The following is a 27,382-nucleotide window of genomic DNA, read 5'->3' as shown; positions in this document are numbered from 1 at the left end:
GGAGCTCCATCAGGAGCTCTTCCTGTGGCTTGGCTGAGGGGGACTCACATCTAAGGCTGTGCCTCCTCCTCACTCACAGCCTTCCATCCATTTTTGTTTTTTGTACTGTATTTTTGTTCTCCATGGCTGCCAATCAGACAGAGAACTACATAAGCTGCAGCACCTTTTGTGGATGCTTGTGCTCATCTACTACATTTTCAACACATTACTGAATGAAGAGACAAAATAAGGGAATACATTCTTTCTCTCTAGCTAAATGGTCACACTTTGCATCATGAGAATGAAAATCTGAAGCTACAGCTTAATTTACAAAATTAAAATATTATCTGATCTCATCCATTTCACTTCTTTTTCCCACTAAATTTTATGTGGTCTCAGTTTGTTTCATGAAGCTTTGTGTTTTTCACTAATAAGACAAAAAACCCCCATTTTCTGTTCTCAGTGAACAGAAGGTGATGCCTAACAGACTGACCTCTACCTATTTATTCTACACAGGAAATGAACCACTCTATTTCAAATATCTCATTAAATTTTGTTTCATAAATTGCTCCTATTTCACGGAAAACTAAGCTTGTTTTTAAAAAGAAACACTGCCAGTGTCATCACCTATGAATACAAATTAGATACCACATTTGCTAAGTATTTGTACACATGGGATACCTACATCTGGACAGATGTGACTATGCAAGATCTACATACAACATATTTACACTAACGATGGTCACTAACAAGAAAACAGTCTGTTGTAACCTTGTGTACACAGCAACTTTAAAAATAAGTCCATTTTAATCTACACAGCAATATTAGAAAGACTTTTTATCTGTTGTCTCTCATAGGAATTAAAAATGAGGGCTGGACATATGACTTTTTAACATAATGTTGAGGTGGACCTGAGTGCAGTTGACAATTTATTGTATTAGACTTTATTCAATGATATCTTTCTAAATTGTTCCATCTTTTGACCTATAGCATGAGATCTTATACAGTTTATATTGACTTTTATCCCACTGCTCACAAATGGTTTCTGCTGAGAGCTGAACTTGCTTTGAAAGCAAAGGATGGAGAAAACCTGACTCCACTGAAGGAGTTAGAGGAGTTACAAAGGTTAGGAGCATTTATCTCCTAAAGAAGAACCCCTGGGTGATGTGTGAAGCCTGTGCAAGGGCCCTGCAGGAAGTCTATGCCCCCTGAAATCCACTTATCAGGCTGGCAATACCAAAGCTTTCTCCTGCCAAGAGGTTCATGGCTGAGCCTCTTTACACAGCAACAGCCAATATCCCAAACTTCCCATCTCCTGCTAGGAATCTCAGCCATTTTTCTTGGCAGTAGAGTATTTTCTTCTGGGCTCAGAAAAGAACTTAAATGAAAAAAAAAGTGTTGGACAAATAAATCCTGGTAATCCAAATGCCTATTTTTAGCAAACAACAAGAATGAGAAAAATGGAAACGATGAAAGAAAGGCTGTGCCTGAATGAACAAGTGCAGCCTATACTGCACAAACAAGCACCCCACTCGTGTTTTCTCCGTGCCTCTGAACCTGAGGGCTACATGGTTGAGAACTTTGACTTAGAACTCTAATAGTATTTCAAACCACAGTCTTGGAGAAGGATAAGGACAGAAGGAAAATGTGCTAAGACACGTATTAAAAAATAAATCATCAAGGGGATCAACCAAAAAGAAGGAAAGCTGTGAAAAAAGGAACATGGCAAAAGGGAAGCAAAGGAAATGCTTGGGGCAAAAGGAGTCTCACAAAGACACTGTTTCATCCACATATTTAGCAAGGGCTACCTGTGGAGTTAGCTTAAGGTGAGAAGGAACAGGCTGCTCCTCCACTCTAAACAAGACAGGTTTCTCTACAGCTATTGTTAAAATGAAAACAAAGAGCAGCAAAAACGCCTGATGCCAAAACACAACCCCCTGGAAACATCAAGGGACAGAAAACACTTTCATCTTCTTCCCTCTCATCTGCCACAGGCAGCAGTGCTCACCTCTGGAGCTGGGGAAGGAGTTGTTGAGCTGCTCCATCACTTCCTCCAAACCTGTGCTTGTGTCCTGGGGAGGGCTGAGCAGCTCATCCTCACCTGCAAAGCAAATCCACACCACTGCATGAGAGCCTGTGCTAACAGCTTGTATTGCCCAAGTCCTCCTCAAAGCTAAGGCTGTTCACTCTACACATTTTCTGCTTAGTGTACAATAAAACTTTCAAAGGTGAATTTTGTTGACTGTTACTGTTCTTTTTCTTCATAAGGACCTAAAGGAAATTAAATGAGGAATTGGAGACTATTAACACTATTTTAATTCGTAGAAAGGGATTTGAGAAATAATTGACTCTGGTGAGGGAAGTAGGGTAAAATGTCTGCTAGGAACATCTAGTTCCATAAATGACACTCGTCATTTCAGCTTCTCTTGTTCTATTAATGGAAAAAGAAATTGCTGTTGTGAGTGCTGCTGTTGAGCAGCTTTCTAATAGTGCTGGGTTCATGTTGGCACTGCTTTGCCTAGCTGTGCAAATCAGTAGAAACCCAGATTCTCATCTGCATCAGTATTAATATTTCTGACAGTTTAATTGCATCAGATTGGCGCTCCAAGAACACTCAATTGTACTGTAAAAGGGTTTAGCAGCAGTTTAATAAAGCGAAATACATTTCTCCCACTGAATAATTTCTATAACCTGATTATAGGGCAGCAGCTTAATGGGAAATTCAATACATTTTATTTTTACTGGATTTTTTTTTTTGCTCATGGTTTCATATAACTAAAATGCATATGCTGTTTTTAATGCAGATCCTAGCCTCCAATATAAATAAAGCACCTGGAAAAAATACACTTAAAGGATATACTTTGAGTGAGAAGCTCCTTTTTTTACTAGATATCTTTTATCTCTATTAAAACAGAAAAGCAATTTTGCCTGCTGCAATAACTGAGTTACAAACTTCTTTTGAAAATGACTTAATGACCCTTTATTCTAACATGTCTTGCCCTATTTGAGTAGGAAACTGTCTGATTTTCTGTTAACATTTACATTCTTTAAACATTGAGGTGCTCCATGCTGGTGAAAAACCCAGAAAAAGGGATATGAAAGGAGCATTTCAAGGCTGTCTATATTTAAGCCAGGAGTTTAACAAGAGTTATTTCTGACCAAGAGTGATTTCTCCCACTCCAGCACACGAAGTGGGATAGAGTGTCTTGAAGAAGCACTTAATTCATATAAATGATAGTCTTTGTATCAGCTTCTTTTATTCCATTAATGGTCTAAAAATAGTTGCTGAGGCTGCTTGCAGTTTGTTCAGCTTTCCAGTGGTGCTGGGTTCACACAAATCAACTCACACCATGAGTTACTTTCAGGCATTGCACTGACAGAGGTGTCTTAGCAAAAGGAATGTCCTTGCAGCCTGTGCTGAATGTCAAGGTGAAAACTCTGAAACTGAGATCTCACTGCTTCTACCCAGGCTGAGGATTTTATCAGCCTGAAGAAAGCCTCCTGGCCCAAAAGATCACAATAAAAAGGCAGTGGGTTCTGCTGTCCTGGTGAAGAACTGAAGACAGCTACCAATTTCCAAATGTCCTCAGAAGTGCTGATACAAGTGGAACTTGCTTACCCTCAAAAATGTTGTATTTTTTATTTAAAATGCGATAATTTAATTTTTTTCCTCATTTGGATGACTTTTTTCTGAGCATTTTCTTGTAAAGGACAAAATAAGACATCAGCCAAGCAACTTGACAGAAGTAAAGATACCTTCAGAGCTCAGTCTCCTCTTTACCCGAAAGAGCCTCCCCCATTTGTGTTTTTACAAAAGGTTTAGAGAGCTAAGTGAGTCTCATTTATTCTGGTGGTACCTGAACAAATTAAAGTTCAGAACAGCCTCTTGCCTCATACACTTCAGAGAACCTCCTCTGCTGCTACCCTTCTGGGGGAGAAAGGCCAAGGATAAGGACTTTCCCATTGGGACTCCATGAGGAGAAAAGTAGAACCTTTCCACTTGCCCAGGTGTACTTCAAGTTAACAAGGAATAAGTTCTATTCATAAATGAGGGCTTGAGTGGGTCACTGCTTTTACCAAATCACTGCTGGTGGAACACCTTTCACAGCAATCTCTCCTCAGGAAAGCAGGAAATAAGTGCAGTGGGTTTTCCAGTGAAAAAAACAACCAAGGTCTCATTTTAAAGAGAAGAACATATATAAAAGTTACCACTACCTTGCATTATTGGCTGAGACACCTAGAGATCCTCAGTATTTTCTCAAAAATTATGGCTCCCTTATTCCTGGGCACATGGTTACTGCATGGGAGCATTATTTACACCACCACTCTGGCTCCCTTCGCAATTCAAGAGTATTTTAAGCTGCGCTTCAGAAAACTCTGAGCCAAGCAAGCAAAGCTTTCTGGTGTGAAAGGACACTTGACAAAATGAATTAGTTGGTGTTTGTTAGCCTGGTTAGTAATTCTTTTTATAAGCTCCACTCCCTGCTGCCAACAGCTTGGCTCTGCTGAGGCTCAGTATGATCCTACTGATAACATCTCACTGTCCTCCCACATATTGGCTCCATCGAACCAATCAAATAAAATCAAGTTATGTCTAAATATTTGCTGTAAGAAGTTTTAGCAGCTTATATGACTCTGTGGTGTTCATCAATTAATTCCAGTCTCGCGAGGTAAATGGGAATAATTTTATACTGAGTCAAATGAAAAGAAGTATATTTTTGTATTGTTTTCCCAGTAAAGGATAAAATATCAAACTAAGACTTCTAATAAGATGCCTGGGAAACACTGTCTTCCTATCTTTTCCTTTAATTGTATTTTAATTCATGTATTTTATGTGATGAAATTTCTCCAGAATGCTGTTGCAAATTACACCACTACTAATACATTTTATCTACTCTGTGTATGGCATACATAAAAAAATATTTCCCCACTGGTAACATGATTAATGAAAGGTCCATTTTTACTTTTTCCATAAACTTCTGTTACCTGTGATTGCACTCTCACCCCCAGGATTTCAGCTTCAGCATTCTTAAAGGTACTATGTATTTCACATTTTTATTGCAGATTGTACAGAACCCATCTTGTTTGATACTGTCATAGGCTGAAATTATTGCTCACACTTGGAATGGAAGAAAAAGCCCCCCAAAAACAAAAAGCTGCATTTCCTACTACAACAGCAATTGAGACACAGCAGAATGTGCCCTCCCATTAGATTTCTCACTGCCATTGACACTTTCACTAATAGCAGTGAAAAGCTCTCACTTAAGCCTCTCACTAATATGCATAAAATAAATTTCTCTGTATGAAGCTGAATATTATCATCAGACTTGAAACATCATCTTGTTGAAGTAATATAAGTGCATTTGCTTAAAGATGCTGAAAAGATTGATTGCTTTTTTACTAGCAGAAAATTCTTGCCACTTGGTAATAAATACTTACTAATTATGCAACAGACAGGAAATTAGGAAAGTGCCACATGGCAGTTACTAAAAGCACCAAAATAATAATTCCAACCTCCAGCTACAGAATATTATTATTTAACCTTACTCCACAACTCTTATGATCATTATCACATCCGATGTGATACTTAGAAAAGCCACTAGATGAGCACTGCCTGTGAATGACAGCTCCATCCTACTGACTGAGCCACAACATATTAAAAATAAGATCACATCATTTAACATGTGGATGACTAATCATACATTTAGTCTCTTAGCCATAATTAATATTATGTACATTTAAATCAGTCATGTCATGCTTAATAACTGAAAGTCAGTTTGAATAGAATAGTTAGCTTTTCAGTGACATTTGTTTTCAGAAGTCAAGCCCTGGCTGAGCTTTGTGTTTAATATCAAAATATCCAAGCTACTGGGTGCATCATGATCAAAAGCAAAGCCTGAATCATAATGAAAAGTGTAAACAGCCAGCTGACACTGAAGATCACTGCAAATGTCTACTTCATTTCATGTGAACTAAACGGAAAAGGGTTTTCTGTCTTTAAGGACGTTTTTCCTGGAAAATGGGACATAATTATTGTTTGTGACAACCTGAGCTTGGTTATCTTACCCATGGTTTCTGAAGTCTGGCTGCCAACTACACGAAGAAGCATTGGCTGACTGCTGCCTGACCTCTGCAAAGAGGTAGAAGGAGATGACAGTGTTGTACCATTCACCTTGGCATCTGCCTGTGGCTGAAATTGAAGAAAAAAAGCGACATTTTTATTAACAGCTGACTACTTTATATCTCTGTAATTTTTATTTTTTCCACGAATACATACAATTTTCAATCTGTTTTTGAGTAAATTCATCCAGGCAAGCAATGCATCTTAATTCTGAATAAAACAAGGAAGAAGCCTGAATAAGAACACTGAAACCTGATTCCCACATTCTCACTTGCAGCCTGTAAAACAATTTTGTACTTTTCTCTGACTCGCCTCTGCAGATATGATTTCTTGGTATGTTCTTGTTATTGATAACGCTTCACACCCTGTTTGGAAAATTACTCTTCAGAGACCAAGAAAGAAATGCCTGAGGACTCACCTGCTCCAGCAGCTGCCTCAGCCTGTGCAGCTGCGATTCCAGCTGTTTGTTGTGATCCTCCAGGATCTGCATCCTGGCCTCCAGGCGGCCCTTGTGCTGGCGAAGCAGCTTGGCCTCTGCGATGAGCTCGGCGTCGCGGGGGCTCTGCGGGGACACCGGCATCATCTCTGGCGGGGACGGCAGCGGGGACAGCCCCTTGTGCTCGTGCTGCTGCTTCAGCCGGTCGTACTCTGCCTGCAGGTTCCTGGTGGCAAGTGACAAGGGGGAAAAAGCTTTATGGCCCCTGCACAGGGCAGTGAGCAGACACTCCTGTGCTGTGGTGTGATGTGTCTCACTTCTCAGGGCTCACCTGCAGTGAATGCCTTTCCCTCTCCTGAATTCACACACCTGTGGGCTTGCTCCCTGCAGATCCTCATGACCTGGTATTAGATGGATCTGATTCAAGTTGCCTAAAGGCTCTTGGCATCACCAGAACTCACAGCTGATTCCCTCCCAGGGCACCTCATGCAGGAGGCTCCAGACACCCTCCCAAAGGCAGGAATGGACTGTCCTGGGCTCAGCCCTCCCTCAGCTTCCTGCCCTTTATCCTCCCCAGCAGAAGTGGGACTGCCAGTTCCCTTCCACACATGGCTACACCTGAGGAGTCATTACTGCTAAAGGAGGACTCAGAGTTACCACAGCACCCCACAAACACTAAACCAAAGCAGGTACCACCTGGCTGGTCGATCTGTTTTACAGATGAGAAATCTCAGAGAGGCAGCCACACAAAATGTCAGAGCAAAGCACAGAACTTGGCTGTCAGTCAGGTCATGTCACCCTCCTCTCTGCGAATCTGCAAATGCATTTCCAGCCTAGGGCTAAAATTATCAACTGAAGATGAGAATTAGTGACCCAGTCTGTTAAACTGAACTGCACTGACTTTTGGGGCTATAATTTCCATCGTCTTTGTCCTACCTAGAGTGCTACTGCCAATTGTAACTTCATGGCACTGCTAAGCTTGTTCTTTTATTCCATAAAACTCCAATTTTACTTCAGTGAAACATTCCATAGATTAATATGATCTGTAGTGCTCCACATGAAAAAAAAAATAAACTACCAAGCAGGGAAAGCACAGAGGGTAAGAAACTGAAACCTTGTTAAAGATAACAGTCCAAACCTGCAAAAATAGTAACTTGTAGCAGATACTTCATAGGCACGGGAGGCCTAACAAACTGCACTGGGATTTTGTTGCTATGATGTTCTTCTACAGCTTCCCAGAGGGGAAAAAAAAAGGCTCGACACTCTGGTAACTGCTTACTCATCACAAGCACTGACCCAGATTCTACTTTTTTCAACTTGCTCTTATTTGAGGTTGTGAGAACAGACACCTTTTGCCAGTTCTGCCTGCAAACCACAACACACTCTGACAGTTTGGTCTGGAAGCTTAACAGCATCTCAGAGAGCTCCCAAAAAAACACTTCTAAAAGAATATTATTGTGACCAGAAGGAGAACTAAAGCAGGATGGATCATTTCACATGGCTGAGAAAGCAATGCCAAGGACAAAGACAAGCCATTGACTGTTCTTCAAAGGTCCCTGTGCTCCTCAGCAGCTGCATGATGGACATGTCCTAACCTGGGACCTTGTCACCCCCAACCACACAATCCCTACGGGATGTCTCACCTACATGATCCCTCCTCTGCAAAAAATTTAAATTATTGAAAAAAATAAGGGCTAATAATTTTTAACTTCAGGCTGTTTCAGAATTCAAGATTTCTTTCCTTAAAACCCACACAAAGAGGCACAACAATAGAGAGGTTGTTTTTCTTCCAATGAAGTTTTTTTTGTCTTAGTGAAATACAGAATTTCAAGTTCATGAAAATTATCTAGAAAAAAAGGACTATCTGTACTGGGAATAGATATTGTCATGTAAGTTATGTCTTCTGCCTGACTTAATGTCTTCTGATACTTCTAGCTGAACAAACTGGTGAATAATTAATAAAAATACAAAAGGGAATAGGAATGAATATGATGAACATGACAATGTGTTCATTACACATGGTGTTATTGCTGACTGAAGTTTATACAGGAATGATCATTAAGGCTGCTTTTCACAAAGTCTGTAGATAGTGGCTACCACTACCCCATGAGGAATTTCCCAGATGCACAATACAGCCCATACTCTACCAACAGCAGACTCTAAAGTTTGAAGTGCTGTAAAGCAAAAGATAAAATATCACCCTAAGGGAAACTAAATAAATGCACTTGGTCATACTTACAACATAATCAGATACCTTGCTACACAGAAATCTGCAATTATGGCCTGTATTAATACAGAGGAGTCCTTCCAGTAAGTGTGGTATTGAAATACAAGTAAGGATCAGGGAGTAATTCAGATAAAAATCCTTTTATGCCTCATAAAAAATAATTTTAAAAAATCTTTCTGAAAGCCTACAGAAAAAAAAAAAAAAAAAAAAAAAAAAAAAAAAAAAAAAAAAAAAAAAGATATCATGTATTTTCCAACCAGAGTTATGTCTGGATTTGGGAGTTCTGTAATCAAATACGACAACACTGTTGGAACAAAGGAATGTAATTTTGAAGGATGCATGTGGGTTTTCCCAGTGCACCTGTATTACTGACTCTTCCAGCTACACTTTTTCAGTCCAGCTACAAAGTCCTCCATCCAGGGAACTGAGATTCATTGTGGCTTCAGAGGCATAAGAGTGATGTGCAGTGCACACAATCAATAATATCATAACTGGGATCTAAACATACAGCAATGGAGAGATGTATTAACATAATGGAAAAAAGCTGAAAATTAAAAAAGTAAAGAATTTGAAAACTGCTGTAAGAATATCCTGAGAGAACAAATGGTTCCTATTCCTCCCTCTGGAACAGTGTTAAGCTGTGTATGTGACTACTGCTGTGAGCCAGGCACTCAAGGCACTGCCCACAGCCCTTAGGGCTCTGAGGAGGCCCTCTCTGACACTTTCACCATAAAATGGGACATAAGAGAAAGGGGAGATACACACATGCTCCTCTCTAAATGAATGCAACTGAGCAAGCACAGGCAGTACATGGAAACCTCACCTGCCACCATCACAGCTCAGGCTGGGTGACTTTGACATCTGGCTGTCACAAACAAACAAACAATGCTGCTGCATGTACTCATCACTGGGAAAATGAACCCTTCTTCACTAAGAGAATATTCAAAAAATCCCATAGATTCCATTTATAATGCTAGCAACTCTTGGAGGCATTTGTGAAGAAAAGGAACATAGGAAGCATGCAGTGTAACTTTGATTTATGCAACTGTACAGAGCTGAGTAGTAAAGAGTGCATGAATTATTAATCACATCTATCACTGGCAGCATTAATTGCCTGGTGACAGAAATCCTAGTGGACTCTGTTTGCTGAGTAGTCCTCTCAAAGGCAATTGAGAATTCGTGAATACATGTTATTTCTCATCTCCCTACAGAAAATCAGTGGTCTAAAGAAGCAGACAAAGATGGTAACTGAACCACCTACCCCCTGTCCCTCACTAGAGTGACAGTGTTTACTCAGGATGCTTCACACTCCAAAGATCTAGTTCCTCTTCTTCAATGCCAAAACAAATACCAAAAGGAGCCACAGCATGTTTAGAAATGCATCACTTTCTGCTGTTGGCAACTATACAGAAGGAACTTATGTGAGGAGCCCATTCATCATTCTTCAGATTTGAAGGAACACCAAAACAGTACAGAGCTTTGAGATTCGGGGAGTCAGTGCTTTCTCTGGTGGCACACAGCCCACTGCACTCCCACTGCAAGTCAGGAAAAGCAAAGGAATGGCAAATAGCTCTGGCTGGAGATCTCATTACTTAGTTCTTATTACAGGACAGCTCAGAGCTGGGAGGAAGAGGAGAGAACATGACAGAACTCTCCCTCTTACATTCAAGACTTCAGTTCAACTAAAGTATTAGGAAACATCCACTTTCCTGAGTCATCAAAATAGCAGGAAGGTATTTTAATTCTTTGCAAAAAGTTTTGACTCTGTTGCTGCAGAGCCACATGCTTTCTATTCAATGCCACTACAGCACATCCTAGTCAGTATTACCTATCCTACTGTATAACCCATGTAATGTATTGCTTTAGATGGACAACAAAAACTTGTCTTCTCTCTCTGAAATACATTCACTCTTGAGGAAATAGTCTTTCAGGGGCTTTTATAATTGGATTTTTCTTTTATATTGCAATACAGTAATAATGTCTTCAATAGCAAGATTGCTTTTTGTCTATTGAATACAGAAATGGTCTTATCACAATATTCCATGTGATGCAAAACTCAGCATAAGCCTGAAGACGTTAAACTCAAAACATTTTCAGCCATTGAAAATATTCTCTAAAATGCTCACATTTTAACAAATATAAATTATTTAGCAGCCAAATCTCAGCAATACATTATTTAAGGAAGTCATACTTACAAGCTACAGAAGCACCAAGGTCTTAAAATGCTAGCAGATAAATAATGAATATCTAACAAGAGGTCCTTGGAACTGACAAAACCCCAGTCAGAACCACGTCACAGCTAGGTTAGTTTGTAAGTTAAGAGAAAGTATTTCAGAAGAATTCAAAATAGGCAACATAGCTTTTGAACTGTCCAAAAGCAAACCCTGAGATCTGCAATTTCAAAGAGGTGTTTTCATTTAAGTAACAAGTCAAGATGGAAGTATATTGGGAGGCCAGGAACTGCAGCTGAAACCCAAATTAAAGTCAGAATTCAATCAACAACTCGAAAGAGACAATGCAAAAGAGAAAAGGGCTTTTTTGAAAAGCAGGAAAACTGTGGAGAGCAGAAGAAAAAGAGAAATGACAATGAGGTGTTCCCAGCATCACAGCACTGCTTCTTCTTGGTACTTGATATTGACACATCACTTGTGGCTGCTTTCCTGGGAGCAGCTGAGAAGTGACTGTATGCCCTCATTCTTACTGTAAAAGTGTACAAGACACAGCAGAGAGAGCTAAACCTGAGCTGTCAGAAGTTATCACTTCTGTGTGCAACAGGAGTCATGCCAACACAGGCAGGAAAGGGCGACCCGTGCACCACATCCAGCTCAGCAGAAAGGAGATGCACCCTGGGAACAAAGGAATGCCTTCATCCTGAAGCAGTAACTAAAGTTTACATGGAAGGTGTTTTAGGATATGCATGGGAAGGAAGATGTGTTCATCCACTGGAACCAGGTTCACACAAGGAATTAGATGTCAGGCTGCTGATTATCTTTGGCAACAGCCAAGAAAGGTTTGTGCAAACTTGACGGAGGAGAACGAGTAGGAAATAGAAATCTAAAGGGGCAGGACTGTTTTTAAAAGTAGGTAAGTTATTTGAATGCCTCCTGGCTGATCCTGTATGAAGAACTTATTTTTCTAAACAGGAATCAGTGTTTCATCCATTCAATCACGGTTATCTGGCTGTGACAAGCAACCAGGACAACAGTAACTTTTCAGCAGCTACCTTACATTTTACATACAAGTTATTTATAGCAGTTTACAAAGATAAAAGTAAGGATTTTGTCATAATCAGTGAAAATCAGAGCAGTGTGACCTCCATGCTGCGAGACAGAGCTCTCTGAGTCTGTTGTGTTGAGCATCCACAAAAGGCAAGAGTGTCTGTGGTGGAATCCCACCACCCACAACTGCGATTTCAGTAGTACAGATGAGAAAAACAACCTTACAGACTACAGCCCCAGTTTAGTCCAGGACTGGTAAACTTCAAACCAGGTATTTTTAAGGTGTAATTCCTGCAAGAGATCTTTTGCCATCTCTCATCAGTAATTCCTAAATTAAATAAAGCCCATGCTGAAATTTAAGGCATGAACTCTCAAAGGGCTTTTTAGCTTATTTAACTATCTTGCTCCATGTTATACTAGTTTTCATATACTACCTTTCTAATCTAAAACTAGTCTGCTTTAAAAGTCACCCTCCTCTTTTCTGCTAGGCAGCTTATTTTGTATACAGAGAGAAAAGCATTACCATTTTGTATACAGAGAGAAAGGCATTACCATTTTTTTCCTTCTTCCATATTCACTCCATAATGCTGTTTAAAAAAATAACACCCATCTCCTGAAAATGAAGTTATCTTATCACCAGTATTGTACTAGCTACTAGATATTTCTTAGCTACAGTCCTGAGCATGCAAAGTGTGATGTCTTATTTCAAAATACTGACTTTTCTCCACTATAGAAAGCAGTTGGGCTTTATGTGCTATGCAGTAGGAAGTTTGTGGTTTGTTTCAAATAAAATCTCCCTGCTGTTCAGTGAGCAAGAGCTTTGTTTACTACAGCTTTCTGTGTGAAATATCTTCCTCATTCTTGATGCCTACAATCTTCTCCATTCTCTTAAACCCTCCTGATAAAAAGTCTCTGATGGAGCCACTGTAATTGATTAGCACCATCTAAAGAAGATATACAGGGAGAGAAGATCTATGACACTGCCAACTCTTGCATTATTTCCTTGACAAGCCTCAGGTAAATGATTAGTGCATTAAACCCTCAATGTAAGCAGAAGTACCTAACTCTTACAGAATCAAGAAAAAGAGTGTGAAAATGCCAGTGGACTATACTAAAAAAGCTGGATAGTAGGAGACAAACAAACCCATGTTTTTTTGGGTAGAACTAAATGATTTATATCTGACAATCTGGTTTTGGTAATCCACAGTTGTATTTAACAATCTTCCAGGCTCAAGATCTCCTGATTTTTGTGCTGATGGCACAAGATTCCAGAGTACTGTATAAAGAGGACTGCAGATACTTCAAGTATGTAGCGGGGTTGTTTTTTTTTAATGGTGATTAATCAAGATAACTTCAATTAAATTTGAAGTTAGAAGTGGTAAATGACATTTTGTATTGAAAGACTAAAGAAATGGCAACAAGCAACACCAAACAAAGAGAGCAAAGAGAGGACCCAACTTTTACCCACTATGACATTAGTCATATTTGTCTTATTTGTGAGAAGGAAATGCAGTTTTATAGCTCATTTTATCCCTAAAAATTTTACCAAACTGAATTCAACCTAACTGTACAGTATAATTATTTTGCAGACATTTTACTTCAAGTTCAGCAGCTGGTGGTGTAACCCACCTGTTTTCCTCCTCCAGGTCTGCGAGGATTCTCTCCAGTTCCCCTCTTTCTTCACTCTCCAGAGAAATCAGGATCTGGGCAGGGCTTCGGGGCTGGCTCAGGGGGGACTCCTGGTTCAGACTTTGGCAGTAGTGCTGGATTAACAAGTGTTCATCATCGCTGGAAAACAGAGGAGGATGAAACAGGCTGTTCCCTTCCTTCTTTTCAATCTCACAATGAATACGAGGAGATGATTCACTCCCAGTCTCTCTTTTCTTAAAAAGAGATTTGCTGAACTCTTTGTAACCAACAGCAGAGCAATGCACCTTAAAGCAAATCTGCTGACCTGTTTCACTGAGTCTCTGGTAATTTTCCTTCTCTGCAGAGACCACCTCCCTCCTCAGCTTCTCCAATACTTAAAGCCAAGTTTTGCAACAGCTGACAACCTCAGCTCTCCTCTTTTGACAAACTTCAATTAGGAATTTGCTTGCAAAAAAAAAAAAGCAATCTTCTGCTCCTGATCTGCATTGTGGAAGGGTCAAGCAAGCAAGGGCAATGCATTTATTTTTGTATCTACAAACTTTCCTTATGTAGTATGTCTGTGCTTTATTTATCTTTTTTTTTCTCTATAACATTCTAAACTAAGTAAACAAAGAAAACCCCCTGAACTAATAAAATGAAAGGATGTTATTTTCCACTCAGATATTTGACTTTTTTTAAATTTTGAAGTGATGTACATTGTCAGAATACAAATATGTTCTGTTTAATACATATGATCTCTTTCTCTGTTTCTATTGCCCCTGAAGCTGTTTGACATCTGAAACAGAAATATCTCTAGAAAAGAAAAGGAAATACAAATCAGAAGACCTCTAGCACCTCCCAGAATACATGGATTATTTTAGGTGTGGTATAGGTGCCAAGAAGATGCAACCAAGCCCTAAGCAATGCAACTTACACCAGCAGTCACTGAAAAATCATGAAAGGTTTCTCTTGACACCATGAGACAGTGTCAATAAAAATGACATTGCTGCTGGAGATCTCATAGAACAAAATAATTCAGACTAGTCAGTCTAAGGTTTTTCCTGTTATGTTTCTAAACCAGAACTTAACAGGCATTTTGAACAGCTGTTATTGTTCAAAAACTATAATTTTCCTTGTTTTCATTTTGTTCTGAAAATGTTAATGATGCAATTTTATGACTGCAGGAGTGCCAAAGCAATGTAGAGCACATTAACATTAGTTCATAAAAGAGAAGTATTAATTTTTCACAAAAGGAGAGGCTTGCCAGTTCCTAAATTTATACTTTTCATGAAGCATTTCAACTGTGATTTCCTTTAAATCACTGCTTTGCATTTATAAATATTCTTATGGATCTTAAGTGAATTAAGAGTGAACAAGTGACATAACTACTGCAGTAAAATGTCACTTTACAAGCATACTCTTTTTGTGTAATTTTCAGCCTGCACAGATATTTTATACATCATTGCAGTGACACTACATAATGAAATGTTTTGTGTTATATAAATGTATATATTGTGGTTTTATTTCCTGCCTTCCTTGTTTCCATCTATCACTCTACCTGTACTGATTAGCCAAATAATCCAAACCCTGCAAGAATAACAAATAATACTTAAGCATAATCTAACAAGCAAAATCGAAGTAATTACAGTCGTGAATTCATGTTAAGCTTTGATTTTGCTACAATTTCTATCTATCTGGGTAACATTTCTTCCAAAATTCAAAATGCACAGTTCTATTCTCATTTTAATAGTACAAACTGAGGAATAAACTGAATAATCAACTTATTAATTGAATCATGCCAGTACAACTTCCAGTTGATGAAAAAATGAACTGAATAGTAAGACCAAAGTGTAATATAAGAGATACAGTGTAGGCATGATTTCTGTGACAAGGACACTGACATATTTCAGTGGGACAACACAAAATTCCATCTGTTAGAGCATTACTACTGTCCATAATAATACAGAATTAACTACAACTTGGAAACAAAGTTTTGATTAACTGCACGAAACTCTCCTCACATTGCATCTGCATTAGTTTTGAGGCATCATTTTAACTTTCTTCTTTTACCAATACATTAAAACAATGAATTTGGTTCTATAGGGTATTTTCTTTCAAAATGGGTAGGAACAATCCTACCACGTCAAAAGAGAAACCATTTTGAAACAAAGAAACAGCTTTATCGCTATCCAAGAACATTATGAGCTCACAGGCTCAGAAAACGCTATTCATTTGGAATCTCAATTTAAGTAAATGAAAGCTGGCCAGAATTCTGTGTTGTGAAGCACTGTTACAAATTTAATTGTTTGAATTTTCAAAAAAAAATTCATCCCTTAAACTGTGATAAGGATGAGATCACGTAGAATAGATAATAACACTTTTAGAGAAGTTGGAGTTTTCATATCTGATTGATTCAGAATCCATGCTCTGGCTTCTCCAACACAGTTACTGAACCAAGACTAAATTTTCAAACACACCCATGATGTGGCTGCTTCTGTGCTGTCTTCAGAAACATTCTCACAGTTATTTCTATGTCATTGTATTCAGAGAATAAACAACAACAAGAATATTATCAGAGGAGAACCACAAAGGGTTTCACTGAGATGTCAGATTTAACTAATTCTTAAAAATCGAAACTTTTATTTATAACTCTACATTTAAAGTAATACAATGAATGCTTGTCAGTGATCTGTCCAACTTACAGTTTACTACTGCTAGTATTTCACAGTGATGAGCAGTCCCTCCTGGCTTACACTGGCAATGTATTTTAGGTATTTGTAGACCAAAGATTTCCGTTTAGCCTCACTTATGTTTTGTACAACACTTTCCCCATACCAACATTTTCTAGCTTACAGCAATTTCACCATAATTAAGCTTGAACTAAAATAGAAGGAGGCTTTTTGTATCTTTGTCCTTAGAACTCATCAGACGATGACTGCATTTTGAATGTGGAAATTACTGGCTGAACATATCAGTAATTTTTGGAAAGAAATTAGTAGCTTTAATTTTGAAGGTATCAATCATTTGTTGTATAATTTGGTATTAAGCTATAAACCATTAATCCAGACACTATGATACAAATTGAAAGGACATGAGCACATCATTAAATTGAACCAGATGTGATACATGGCCATACAAATTCAGCACTACAAAATTTCATTACAAGTTATTAACCTTCCCAAGGAAATACATGTGAAAACCAAGAAAACAGCCTACTTACATGCTCTCATTAGGTGAAATACTGTCATTTAGGTAAGAACCATTGGTGTTCTCCATTTCTGCTAGCCTGTGGGAAAATAAACAAGACTCATTAAAACCAATTACATTTTTCAAAAACTTTGTTCTAACATTCTGGAAAGAATTAAAGAGCGTGATGTTTCTGATAAATTTGAAACTCAAATTAATTTACACTCACTGTTGATTACCAAAAGGTTTTGCAATAAGCTATCACAAAAGATTGTTTGTTACCATGGCCTGGCTAAACTCACTTCTAAGTTTTCAGCCCTTTCTCTGAGGTTATATTCCAACTTCTCTTGATTAATTAATTCCAAAATCAAAGAAAAGCCTTAAGATGCCAGGAGATTACACAAATTGCTTTGTACCTGGCAATGTCTTTGTCAAAACTGTAACAATCTGTCATTTCTCATTAGTTTTCACACTCAGCCCCTCTTAAAATGTTCCACATAATTCTTTCCACAAAAAAGAAACACCTCTTCTGATCAAGTGATACTGGAGAGGAGGAAGAGGCCAGAATAACTATCTTTCATTACCTCAACCCTTGCAAATTTACTTGCTTGATGGAAAAACATTTTCATATTTGCACAATTAATCCACTTGTTGATTCTTAGGAGCAGTATGAAAGCAGAGAATTGAACTAAAGCAGTGATACAGCACTATTTTAATCCTGCAAATCAAGAAAAAATCCTGTGTGTGGTATTTCATGAGGTGAATTAACATTATAATGACACCTGAGATTCATATGAGAGCTTGGAGGTTTCTGCTCTTCTCATTTTCACTATTATATCAGGGTCCATGTTAAAAACTAAACCCTATGTGGGTTTAGAAGGGTTGAGGTTGGAAGGGGCTTTTACAGGTCTCCAGTCCAACCCCCCTGCACTGAGCAGGGGCATCTTCCACTCAAACAGGAGGCTCAGAGCCCTGTCCAGTCTGACCTGAAATGTTTTCAGGGATGGGGCATCTACCACCTCTCTGGGCCACCTGCTCCCACTGCTTCATCATCCTCATTGCAAAAATTCCTTCCTTACATCTAGTCTGAATATGTCCTCTTTTAGTTTAAAACACTACCTCTTGTCCTATCACCAAAGGTCTTGTTAAAATATCAGTGGCTGAGCACACAGCTTAATGAGGGCCGCAAGGGACCTAAAGACCAATTCTGACCACACAGGTGCTCTGGCATGCAAGTGAGGATGGGCTGGTTAACAGCAACCAGATGATGCTCTTGCATCCAGAGCCTGGAAAGCAAAACCCCAAATTTTATGTTTCTTCAAGAACTGCTCAGGTAGCCTCTAGCTCTTCTTTTTTTTTTTTTTTTTTCTTTTTAAAGTAATTTTAGAGAAAGATCTGCCTAATGTCCAGCTGGTCTCATACCTGCTAGCATAATGTTCAATGCGTGAATGAGTATCATCGTGTGAGAGCTGAGGGGACGAGGCAGGCCTATAAGGCAGAAAACACTGATTAATCACAAACAATACCCCTTTAAAAGTAAAAAGACACTTAGCTATGCCTATACCCTCACATCTCTACGCCTTATGCCATGTTTGATAAAAAGCAAGTTAGAACTCCAGGTGCTGTGTGTGCCTCCTCAAACCACGGGTGCGATGTTTTGTGGTGCCACACTGGGCATTTTGACCATTTGCAATCCATCTGTTGCCACGACTCTTCTTCACACCAACTCCTAAAAAAGCCTTTTCCAAAGGATTTTTTCAACCATTTATTCAACCAGAGTTTTCACCCTGGTTTTTCCCTTCACACCTGCCTCCTTCATTGGCATTTCTGCTTGACACGCAGCCCTGCACAGGCTGCCAAAGTCCTGCTGGGAACCTCTCCTGTGCCTCCCACTCTGCTCCAGTGCCTGCTTCCAGCACATCCCACTTAAAAAGAGCCTTCAAGAATCGTTCCACGAGCAGCTAGAAATAAATACAAGAAGCACAAAATGTCTGAAATGAGCCTTTAATAACACACTGCAGACACTGATGATTTTGCCTAACGTCTTTGAAGAGTTGCAATTTCAATGGTAGCTCAGTGTGTTATACAGGGGGACATTAAATTATGTTGGGTTTTCTGCCTGACAGATGGCATGAGGTCCTCTTCAGTTTTCTGTTGATGAAAACAATTCATAGGACTTTTCTCATCAATTAGAGTATTGTTTCTTAGAGCCTCAGCTCTGGAAAACATCAACATTAAACTGTGTTGCCTATGTAGTTCAGACACCCTTTGCTGGCACATGGGATTTAGCCAATCTATGTGTATTGAGACTAAAAAAAAGTGATGCAGCTTCCCAAACTGTATGGCAATTTTATACACTTGCTAAATTTCAACTGCCCTTTATTTTATCTCTGCCAACTCTCCTTCTGGACCTCCTGACTGAGGAAGGAGTTTCTCCCCATTCTGAATTGTTGGATATTGTGGTTCAGGCTGCCACTGCCCAAAAGTGATTGTCTTGTATTGCACAAGCTGACAGGTTTTGTATTTACTTGTTATAAACCAAAACTGTAATAATCTTCTGGTTTGTAATTGTTCTCATATTAGGAGTTTGACAATCCTGCTGTAAATCTACTGGACTTCTCAGCTTCCAGGTTTCTAATCAGCCTCCAAAAGGGCTCTAGATTAGGATCCTTCTGAATTCATAGAGCTGGATACACAGAATCTGTCATCATTAATATCTCTTCTCACAGAACAGCAAAGTTTTTCCTCTTTAAGACATCACAGGCCAAGTATAACAAATCTCATTTAGTCTTTGAAATGAGCTTTGGCCTCTATTTTCACTCATCACATATTCAAGCATTACTACAGCACACCAGAGGACAAACATTCAGTTCACAGAGTTTCTCAGTGCAGCAGAGATTCAGTGAATGACCAATTGCTTCTCTAACTCAGTGTCCCATTCTGTGTAAAAATGTGCAGGGAAGGGAGGGGAAAATGATGTAATTTCTTTAGGGCAGTGGATCACAGAGCAAGATAATGATCGTTTTCTTATAAATTGAAGTTGCTCTCGTTTTTTCTATTTTTTTGTCATACAGCAGATGTTAAACTGGTCTTAATTGGTACAATCAATGCAAGAAGGGGTCTTGTTTCCAATACATACACAAACATTGACACTAATAATATGCATAGACTAGGAAATATGTGTTAAAAGTAGTTTCAATTTTGAGTTGGATCATTCTCTTAGTGCCTCTCACCCTGGCACTGCACATGTATTTGTACCAGTATGAAAGAAGGGACAGCACTTGGTTGGGACCTACTGGGCAATGAGATGTCTCTTTTTGCAGTACTGCATGGCAAAAAAGTCAGGCCTGACTGCATGAATATATCCTTGCTGCCTTGAAATTATGCTGCAACTACAAAAGTGACCAAGCTGTGTAATATATATAAAAATATATATATTTTAAAAGACAACATGATGTTGTGTAACTTGTTGGAACTGACTCTGCTGCCTTCAAGCAGGGAGTAAGGCTAAAATTCCACCTTTGTCTCTGCTTCAGAACGTACTGCAATGGAGATATACCTCAAACAGCTTTTTAGAGGTTTGCTTAAGAAAGCAAACCTGCTTGATAAGCATTTCTTTGTGTTGAATTCAGCTGCTCAGAAGTACTTTTGCCACTCTCTGGGCAAACTTGAGAACGACTGTGTTGTATTTTACATACTCTTAGTGACCACCTGTCACTAGAGCTCACAGTCCTTCCTCTCTGAGCACACATACTCAGCACACCTACTCAGCTCAAACAGTCAGCAGGAAGGCTGAGTGACAGAGACAATATTTAGCCAAGATAACCATCCCTTTTACAAGGGCTCCACAGCTGCCTTGTTCATGCTGGGGTCTGCAGGAGCAGCCTGGGAATTCTAGTCAAGTGGCAAACACCACCTTCCTGCAATTCCCTGCACCCCTAGAGATCTGGCTGGCAGGATGAGAGTACTTTTCTTTGTTCAGCATTTTAGTTGATGATCCCTGAAAGTGTAGAAGCAAGTAAATTGTATTTGTATCATTGTATCATCACAGTTCAAGTCAAAAGATACAAATTCTCACAACTTGTGAACTGTCCCTTTAATGCCTGGCAAGCAGCGTATCTGGGCAAAATACTGGATAACAAGCAGTAACAACCATTAACTTCCAACCAAAAAAACCCATTGTCTACTTATAAACAGTTCCATGTATACCACATGTTGGTGTCAGAACAGCACTAGCATTGCTGAGTGCTGCCAGATGATGCTTTTCTGAGGCACTTCAAGCATAACCAGAAAACTGGCATGAGAGCACCAGAAAAAGGCATGAGTGTAGAAAGCATGGGAACATTTTATGTTAACTGGTTTGTCTGCTGAAGATGGAATCACCCTGTAACCGAGAAACAGCTTTAAACCTGGGTAGCTCAGCAACTTGAATTGCAGGTCAAGTGCTATAGCATGAAGGAAAGAAATAAAGTTAGCAGAACAAAATTAAGGGCAATTTCCAGCCACTATTAATTTCTTATTTTTCTGCTTCCTTGTCAGACCAGATGGAAGGATTATGCTCCGGAAGAGACCTGAGTTAATCAGGCAAAAATGTGCAACCTCTCTGCACAAATCCTGCTCCTCAGTATTTCTCCAGTTTTCTCAAGTATTATATGTGAGTTAAACTCCCTGTGGTATATAACAGGAAACCTTTGGTGTGAAGCTATCAGTGCAGGCACACCACAATGTTATTACTATAAATAACTACAAATAACCTTGTTACGACAGCTTAATTTCATGTTCTGTCAGACACAGCGATGGTATTCCACATGATCCAGGCTTTCTTCTAATGTTACTTTTAACTTTGCAATTGTTCTGAAATATAAGGAATCTAGGTCCATAGTTGCATCTATAAAAGTGCATCCCCAAGCTCAAAGCCCCTCTATTTCAGTCTGGCTCCAGACTTTTGGCATTTTCTGTGGGTGAATTCTCAGCCATATGAGATATGCAGTATTAGATGTGCTTCTTGGTTGCTCAAATTTTCTAGAGGTAGAGCACTTCCCTTAGCTTCCCAAGGGTTTGTGCTGCCAATGAAAATTATAAATCAATATTCCAATGTAGATATTTCACTCTTGTTTATTCTACAAAAAGTTCAATGGAGGTGCAAGCCATATACATTTTGCCATATAGAAATATAAAAAAATCTATTTAGCAGTTTCTCATTAGTTATCAATATGTGAATTAAATTTAATCCTTATTTAACATTGTTCTAGAAGCATCTGTGTAACACTAAAAGTAGCAAATGCCACAATGGTAAATATATATCTATCTTTAGTTTATGCTGAGGCTATTACTACAACAGTAAGACAATGCATGTGCTAGAGTGGTGCAAGAATGAAAATCTATTCCACAGCTGAAAACCCCTGCTTTTTAACCTCTGAAAAAATACAGTAAACATTTCCCCATTTCAACCTGCCTTCACAAATCTGAATGTATCTAAAAGACTGTAATAAAATACCCAGTGAGCTCTGGATTAACTGGGGCACTGGAGTGTGCACGGTTGCACATAAAACCAAATCACACCTTTATCTGCAAAACTGTCATTCCTGAAACTGAATTAAAGCCGTACCAAGTTCAATCTCTGTCTTTCAAAAAGCATTTAGTATACATTCAGAGGGATCAACACTTACTCAGAAACACAGGCTTTTAAATGACAAACTTTGATAAGCATTAGTAGGTCTGCACGAAACCCCTGTTAATTCAATGAAAAATACATACTCCAAAAAGAGTACACAGTACAAAATCCATGACTGCTGGAAATTCCAGGATTTTATCTCATTCTACTCATTTGGGATCAAAACATTCCTTCAGAGAGTGCATCAAAGGAAATAATCATAAAGAAAGAAAGAAATGATCTCATGTAAAACTAAACAAAGAAATAAACGAAAAGAAAAAGTGAGGGAGCGCAGCAGCAGTAGCAGCAGCAGCACACTTCAGCAAAAGTACTCACGCAGAATCTACTGGCCAGAAGTTGATCAGAGTAACAGGACTGCAAGACAAAAAATGAGGAGGTGAAGAGAAAGGCAGAAGAAACTCAGCAGCAAAATAATTACAGAAAGTTTAAAAAAAAAAAAAAGTCACAATAATGAAAAAGCAGAAATCCAACAGACCAACATGAATGGCTGTGAAGAGCAACCAACCAAAAAGTGAGAAAAAAACTTGAAATCTAAAATTTAAAAAGAGAAAGAGAAAGAGCGAGAACAAGCTGCATGCAATTGCCATTAAAAAACTGATTAAATGTGTAAAAATCCAAAGGGAACTGGGTTAAGTCATTGATTTCTCCATGTGCATCATTACTGCTTTTTTTTTTTTCCCATGAAGACATCAAAGTCATTTAGTAAGATTAAATTTAAAGGTTGAGAAAAGAAGAAACCATCTAGGAAGGTCACAAACACTGTAGCCTAATTAAAAAAAATAAAACCAAGGAAAGATACCGTTTGGAAGAAAATAAAAATTTAATTAATGTATCATTAGCCTCCAAATTGTGCATCAAACTTAAAAGTTTGTAAGACTGCCAGTAAGACTGTGAGTATTTTGTTTTTTCTAACTGAAGCTGAAGTTCCTCTATAAGGACAGGTGAAAGCAGATAAAGGCGATGGCAACTGGAAGCCCAGCTTGTGTTTTCCTGCCAGGCGAGGTAAACAGAAATGAAAGACATAAAGAGGCTTTATGCATTTAGGAAGTGAAAGGAGTTGGCACCAGCTGGGGAGCTCAAATAGTGTACCAAATGAATTGCTACTTAGATACTTCAGAGCTACTCACGTTTCCATGTTGTCTCCCTCCAAGACAGTCTGCACAGGCAGGTAGCCCATTCGTGGGTGCTTTGCAAAATATCTTTTTGTTCGAAATTTGTTTTTTAGTACCTTGGCAAAGTCACGGACGTCTTCTCCTGAAGTTGTCTGAAAGCCACAAATCACAAAGAAATCATCTCTCATGAGGTTGTCACTGATTTTCAGTTGCCTCTTCCTCTGCTGGGTCACTTGGAAGAGCTGTGATCGCACCAAGCAGAGCTGCCAACGGCTTGAGCCCTGAACCGCAAATTTTATTTGTCCATCACTGTCACCCTACAATGCACTACAGACACTGCTAGTGGGGAGGAAGGAGGGAAAAAAAAGAAGTTTCGAAACCCCCTGACAGGCTCGTGCCTCACCTCAGGTGATCTCAAGAAGACAAGCAATAATTAGACAATAATTTGTCATTTCCTTACTTGGCTGTGGGGGGACTCTGCCTACTCTTGGTTCAGCACTAAAATGGCTGTAGTGGAGGACACAGTCCATGTGTCCAGCTGGGTGATTCACTGTCTGGATCCCAACTCTTACCACACACTTGGCATCTCCATCTCATGGACTTGTCAATCTTTCAAAGCCTCTGGGTACCTTTTCTTTCCAATTTCCCTCCTCAGCCTTCTGTGCCATTAATATTTTGATCAAAGGGAAACAAAAAGCAGGTGAGAGCTGCTGAAAGCTCTCATATCAGTTATTTCTTCCTGCACCTGTTCAGTATGAAGCTAGCAAGCATTTAAGATCAATACTCTATGGAGATAATAATTTGCATGAAGTTTTCTACTCCCTTGCCTGCAGCAGGTTCCCTTGCTGCTGTAGAGACCAGCAGAGGAGCACAACATAGATTTAAAAAGACCAGAAAGAGTCAGGAAGAGTTTCAAGGATGTCTGCTGTGAAGATGCAAGTCTTACTGAGAGCCTGATGAAGAATCAGGCAATTTTCTCATGAATTTTAATGTAAGACTTCAATTACTTCAGTCAGGCTGCACTCCCTTCTCTGAACCTTACAGAAACACTAGACCCTGAAGTACTGATCTTTTACAGTAAATTAAGTTCCTCCTGACCCATATAACAATATTGCTTCTCCAATCTATCTAATTTAAAGGAAAGAAATTAGGGAAAAGTTAATCTTTCTGGCATCTTTACTGAGTTTTATGCCTTCTGCACAGAAGGGAAGGACGTGCTGGAACCTATCAGTTAAGCCAACCTTCACAGAGATGCTCAAACACAGATACGGAGATTTTTAAAAGGTAGAAAAATTAAGGATGCTCTGAAAAAATATCTGCAGAAAGACTAAAAAGTCTTAACAGAAAAGGCAAATATTATCCCTATATTTATGAGCTTCATGTAAAGCTGGAAAGAATTTGGCTCCCTTTCTGGTCAGTCTGTCTGGCAGGAAAATTCAGTGTAAGTAATGACTGACAGGGAAGTGACACAGCAGAACCTATGAGCCAGTAAAGCAACACATGTATTTTCAAAGAACTGAGATAATGTTTGGTAATATTAAGTATTCCTTCCTTAATTAATCAGAAGTAAAGACATTTGGGGAAGGGAGGGATGAAGTGTGCCCAGACCACCCAGAGGACTCCAGAAAGAAGATTTATTGAGGTGGCTCCCTGCCCATGCCCCCAGAGGAGGGAATTCCCTCTGCTGAATTCCATCTGCAATGCCTGCCAGGAGAGCTCTTAACCAGCTTGTCATCAAGAGAGCACACAGAGCACATCAGCTGGAAACACAAAAAACTTTTAATATTTAATATTGGTATAAATTGACTAAGCACAGCTTTCTATCCAGTTGTTCACCTGTGCCATTTATAACCATTTATTAATGCCCTGTCTATTATTGATGTTGAGAACATATTCTATTGCATTTGACTGTAATTTGGATTAAGTGTTTTCAGGTATCAGCAATGAAACATTCTTTGCTTCAGCCTTCCTGGGACTGTTCTCCCCTGAATCTTTTCCATGACAACCAAATAGAAAAATGCTGTGTTTGCACAGAAACATCCCATCTAGCTGGTACCACAAGAAGAAAATGTGTCTTCCAGTGACATCTAAAAGCACCAGGCACCTCTCGTATGATCCAACTCCCATTTAAAAAATGTTCAAGGAGCAAAAGAAAGGCAAAGAAAATGTGATTATTACTTGGACAAGATGATAAACTGAGGCTATTTTCAGTCAAACTTTCTGATTTAATCCAAGGAAGTTTTATTACATATGATTTTCAGAGTAAAATCATCCAGACCAAAATTCTCAGCAGAACTGGTTTATGAGGAAGAAACAGTGGAGTTTCAGCATCCCAGCTCTCTTAAATCAAAGCAACGTATAGGGACATGGGTTGAGCATGTTCCAAAACTATTCTGAAACCAAACTATTCCATAAGAAATAGTTCTTTTTATTTACACAGGAATAGCTTTACCACCAGCTGAATTTTCTCAGTTTGGTTTAAGAAACTAAAATCCCTTCCCCAGAGCCCTGACTGGAAACCCTCAATGTAGACTGGTCTAGCAGTTCAACACTTCCTTCCAACAAGGTGTTTTTTATATTCATTTGTCCCTGTTCATTAAACCCTAACAGAAAAATCATCCTGCATTTATATTTCAGTCTGTAAGTTGTCTTCTATGCTTTGTGTGAAAGCTCTTTAAGTCCTATCTCTTTGAACAATAAATTGAGCTGTGTTGCTTTCAGGAATAATTGCTACAATTTTTCTGTCTAAATGAAAACTAGACAACTGCCTTGCCCTTATTCTGACTCAACCTTTTGCAAGAGAGGAAAAATTATCACACCCCTCAGGTATTTAGCATGAGTTCTCAAGACTCCCCTAAGCAGAATTAAAGACTGCAGTGCTCAAAGATTTCTTGATACTAAGAGGGAGGGAGAATAAAAATATCAGAACACTTCAGTGTGCACACTGAATTATTGCAAAGGCATTATCAAAGAAGGCATCACATGTCTTGTGTCTGCCAAAATGCATTTTAAGGTGAGAGATTAGTGTGAAGGAAGACTGATAAATGCTCTGCCACCTGCATACTCTTTTTCATTCATTTAGAAAACTATTACAAACTAGACATAGCTTCGGTGGATGTTCAGTGCCCTAGTATGTGGGTAAATTTTTGTAATAGCAGCAACACAAAAAAAGAGTGGGGCTTGCTGTGTGTCACATCCACTTCCCCCTCCACCCCAGTTAATCCTCCTCTAATTCAGCTGGCTGCTTGTGCAGCCAGGCACGGCACATTAGCACGGGTTGCTGGAGTTCAGGGAAAAGTCCACTGGCTGTGAATGGCTCTTTATTCTGATCCAGCAAGCTGGACGTGGTGGCAGGTTTCCTGCTCACCACCATGTTCACCTCTTAGTAATCTGTATTTTCAGGGATAACACAAACCTGCTGGACACAGCACTGCAATGAATTGCTGCAGGCTGGGGGTGTGCGTCATAATCCTTTTTTATTTCTCTTTCCTCAAAGCACACTTAAGGTGTAGGAAAATAGTTGGAAGATACTGGTTTGTGCACTCTGTGCGCCACTCACAAATCTCCCATGTTGTTTCTTAGCACGAATAAGAGTGGCAAAGTGCAAAGCAAACCCACAGTCAATCCAGGAAGGAGGGGCTCAACTGCAGGTGGAAAGAAGGCTCCCAGGGAGTCGGTCACTCACTCTCTCAGCCTGCTTACGACTCAGATCACGAGATCCTGCTCTAGGAATGCCTGCAATGGAAAGTCTGTTCAGACTTGCCCAGGCAGCACCAGTGATTCCCTCTCGTGCAGCAGTT

The 27,382-nt window shown here is 39.2% G+C and overlaps 1 protein-coding gene across 11 annotated transcripts in view; it reads right to left on the bottom strand.

The window, feature by feature from the left end:
• Window positions 1-27,382, bottom strand: part of DMD (dystrophin) — a gene marked incomplete at its 5' end in the record, with an annotated part of 1,168,120 nt that overhangs the window by 14,920 nt on the left and 1,125,818 nt on the right. For 8 of the 11 annotated variants that reach the window (XM_083855614.1, XM_083855615.1, XM_083855618.1 and 5 more), the window contains 8 exons: window positions 1,988-2,080; window positions 6,046-6,169; window positions 6,519-6,762; window positions 13,611-13,769; window positions 16,831-16,896; window positions 18,219-18,284; window positions 22,786-22,824; window positions 23,598-23,734. In XM_083855614.1, the coding sequence (XP_083711740.1) occupies window positions 1,988-2,080; window positions 6,046-6,169; window positions 6,519-6,762; window positions 13,611-13,769; window positions 16,831-16,896; window positions 18,219-18,284; window positions 22,786-22,824; window positions 23,598-23,734 (928 nt within the window). The remainder of the gene's footprint in view (window positions 1-1,987; window positions 2,081-6,045; window positions 6,170-6,518; window positions 6,763-13,610; window positions 13,770-16,830; window positions 16,897-18,218; window positions 18,285-22,785; window positions 22,825-23,597; window positions 23,735-27,382) is intronic. The other 3 variants (XM_083855617.1, XM_083855613.1, XM_083855620.1) reach the window with 2 other exon arrangements.

Source organism: Zosterops lateralis, assembly GCF_965231275.1.
Source record: "Zosterops lateralis genome assembly, chromosome: 2".
Lineage (NCBI taxonomy): Eukaryota > Metazoa > Chordata > Aves > Passeriformes > Zosteropidae > Zosterops > Zosterops lateralis.
This window is presented reverse-complemented; position numbering and strand designations above follow the sequence as displayed.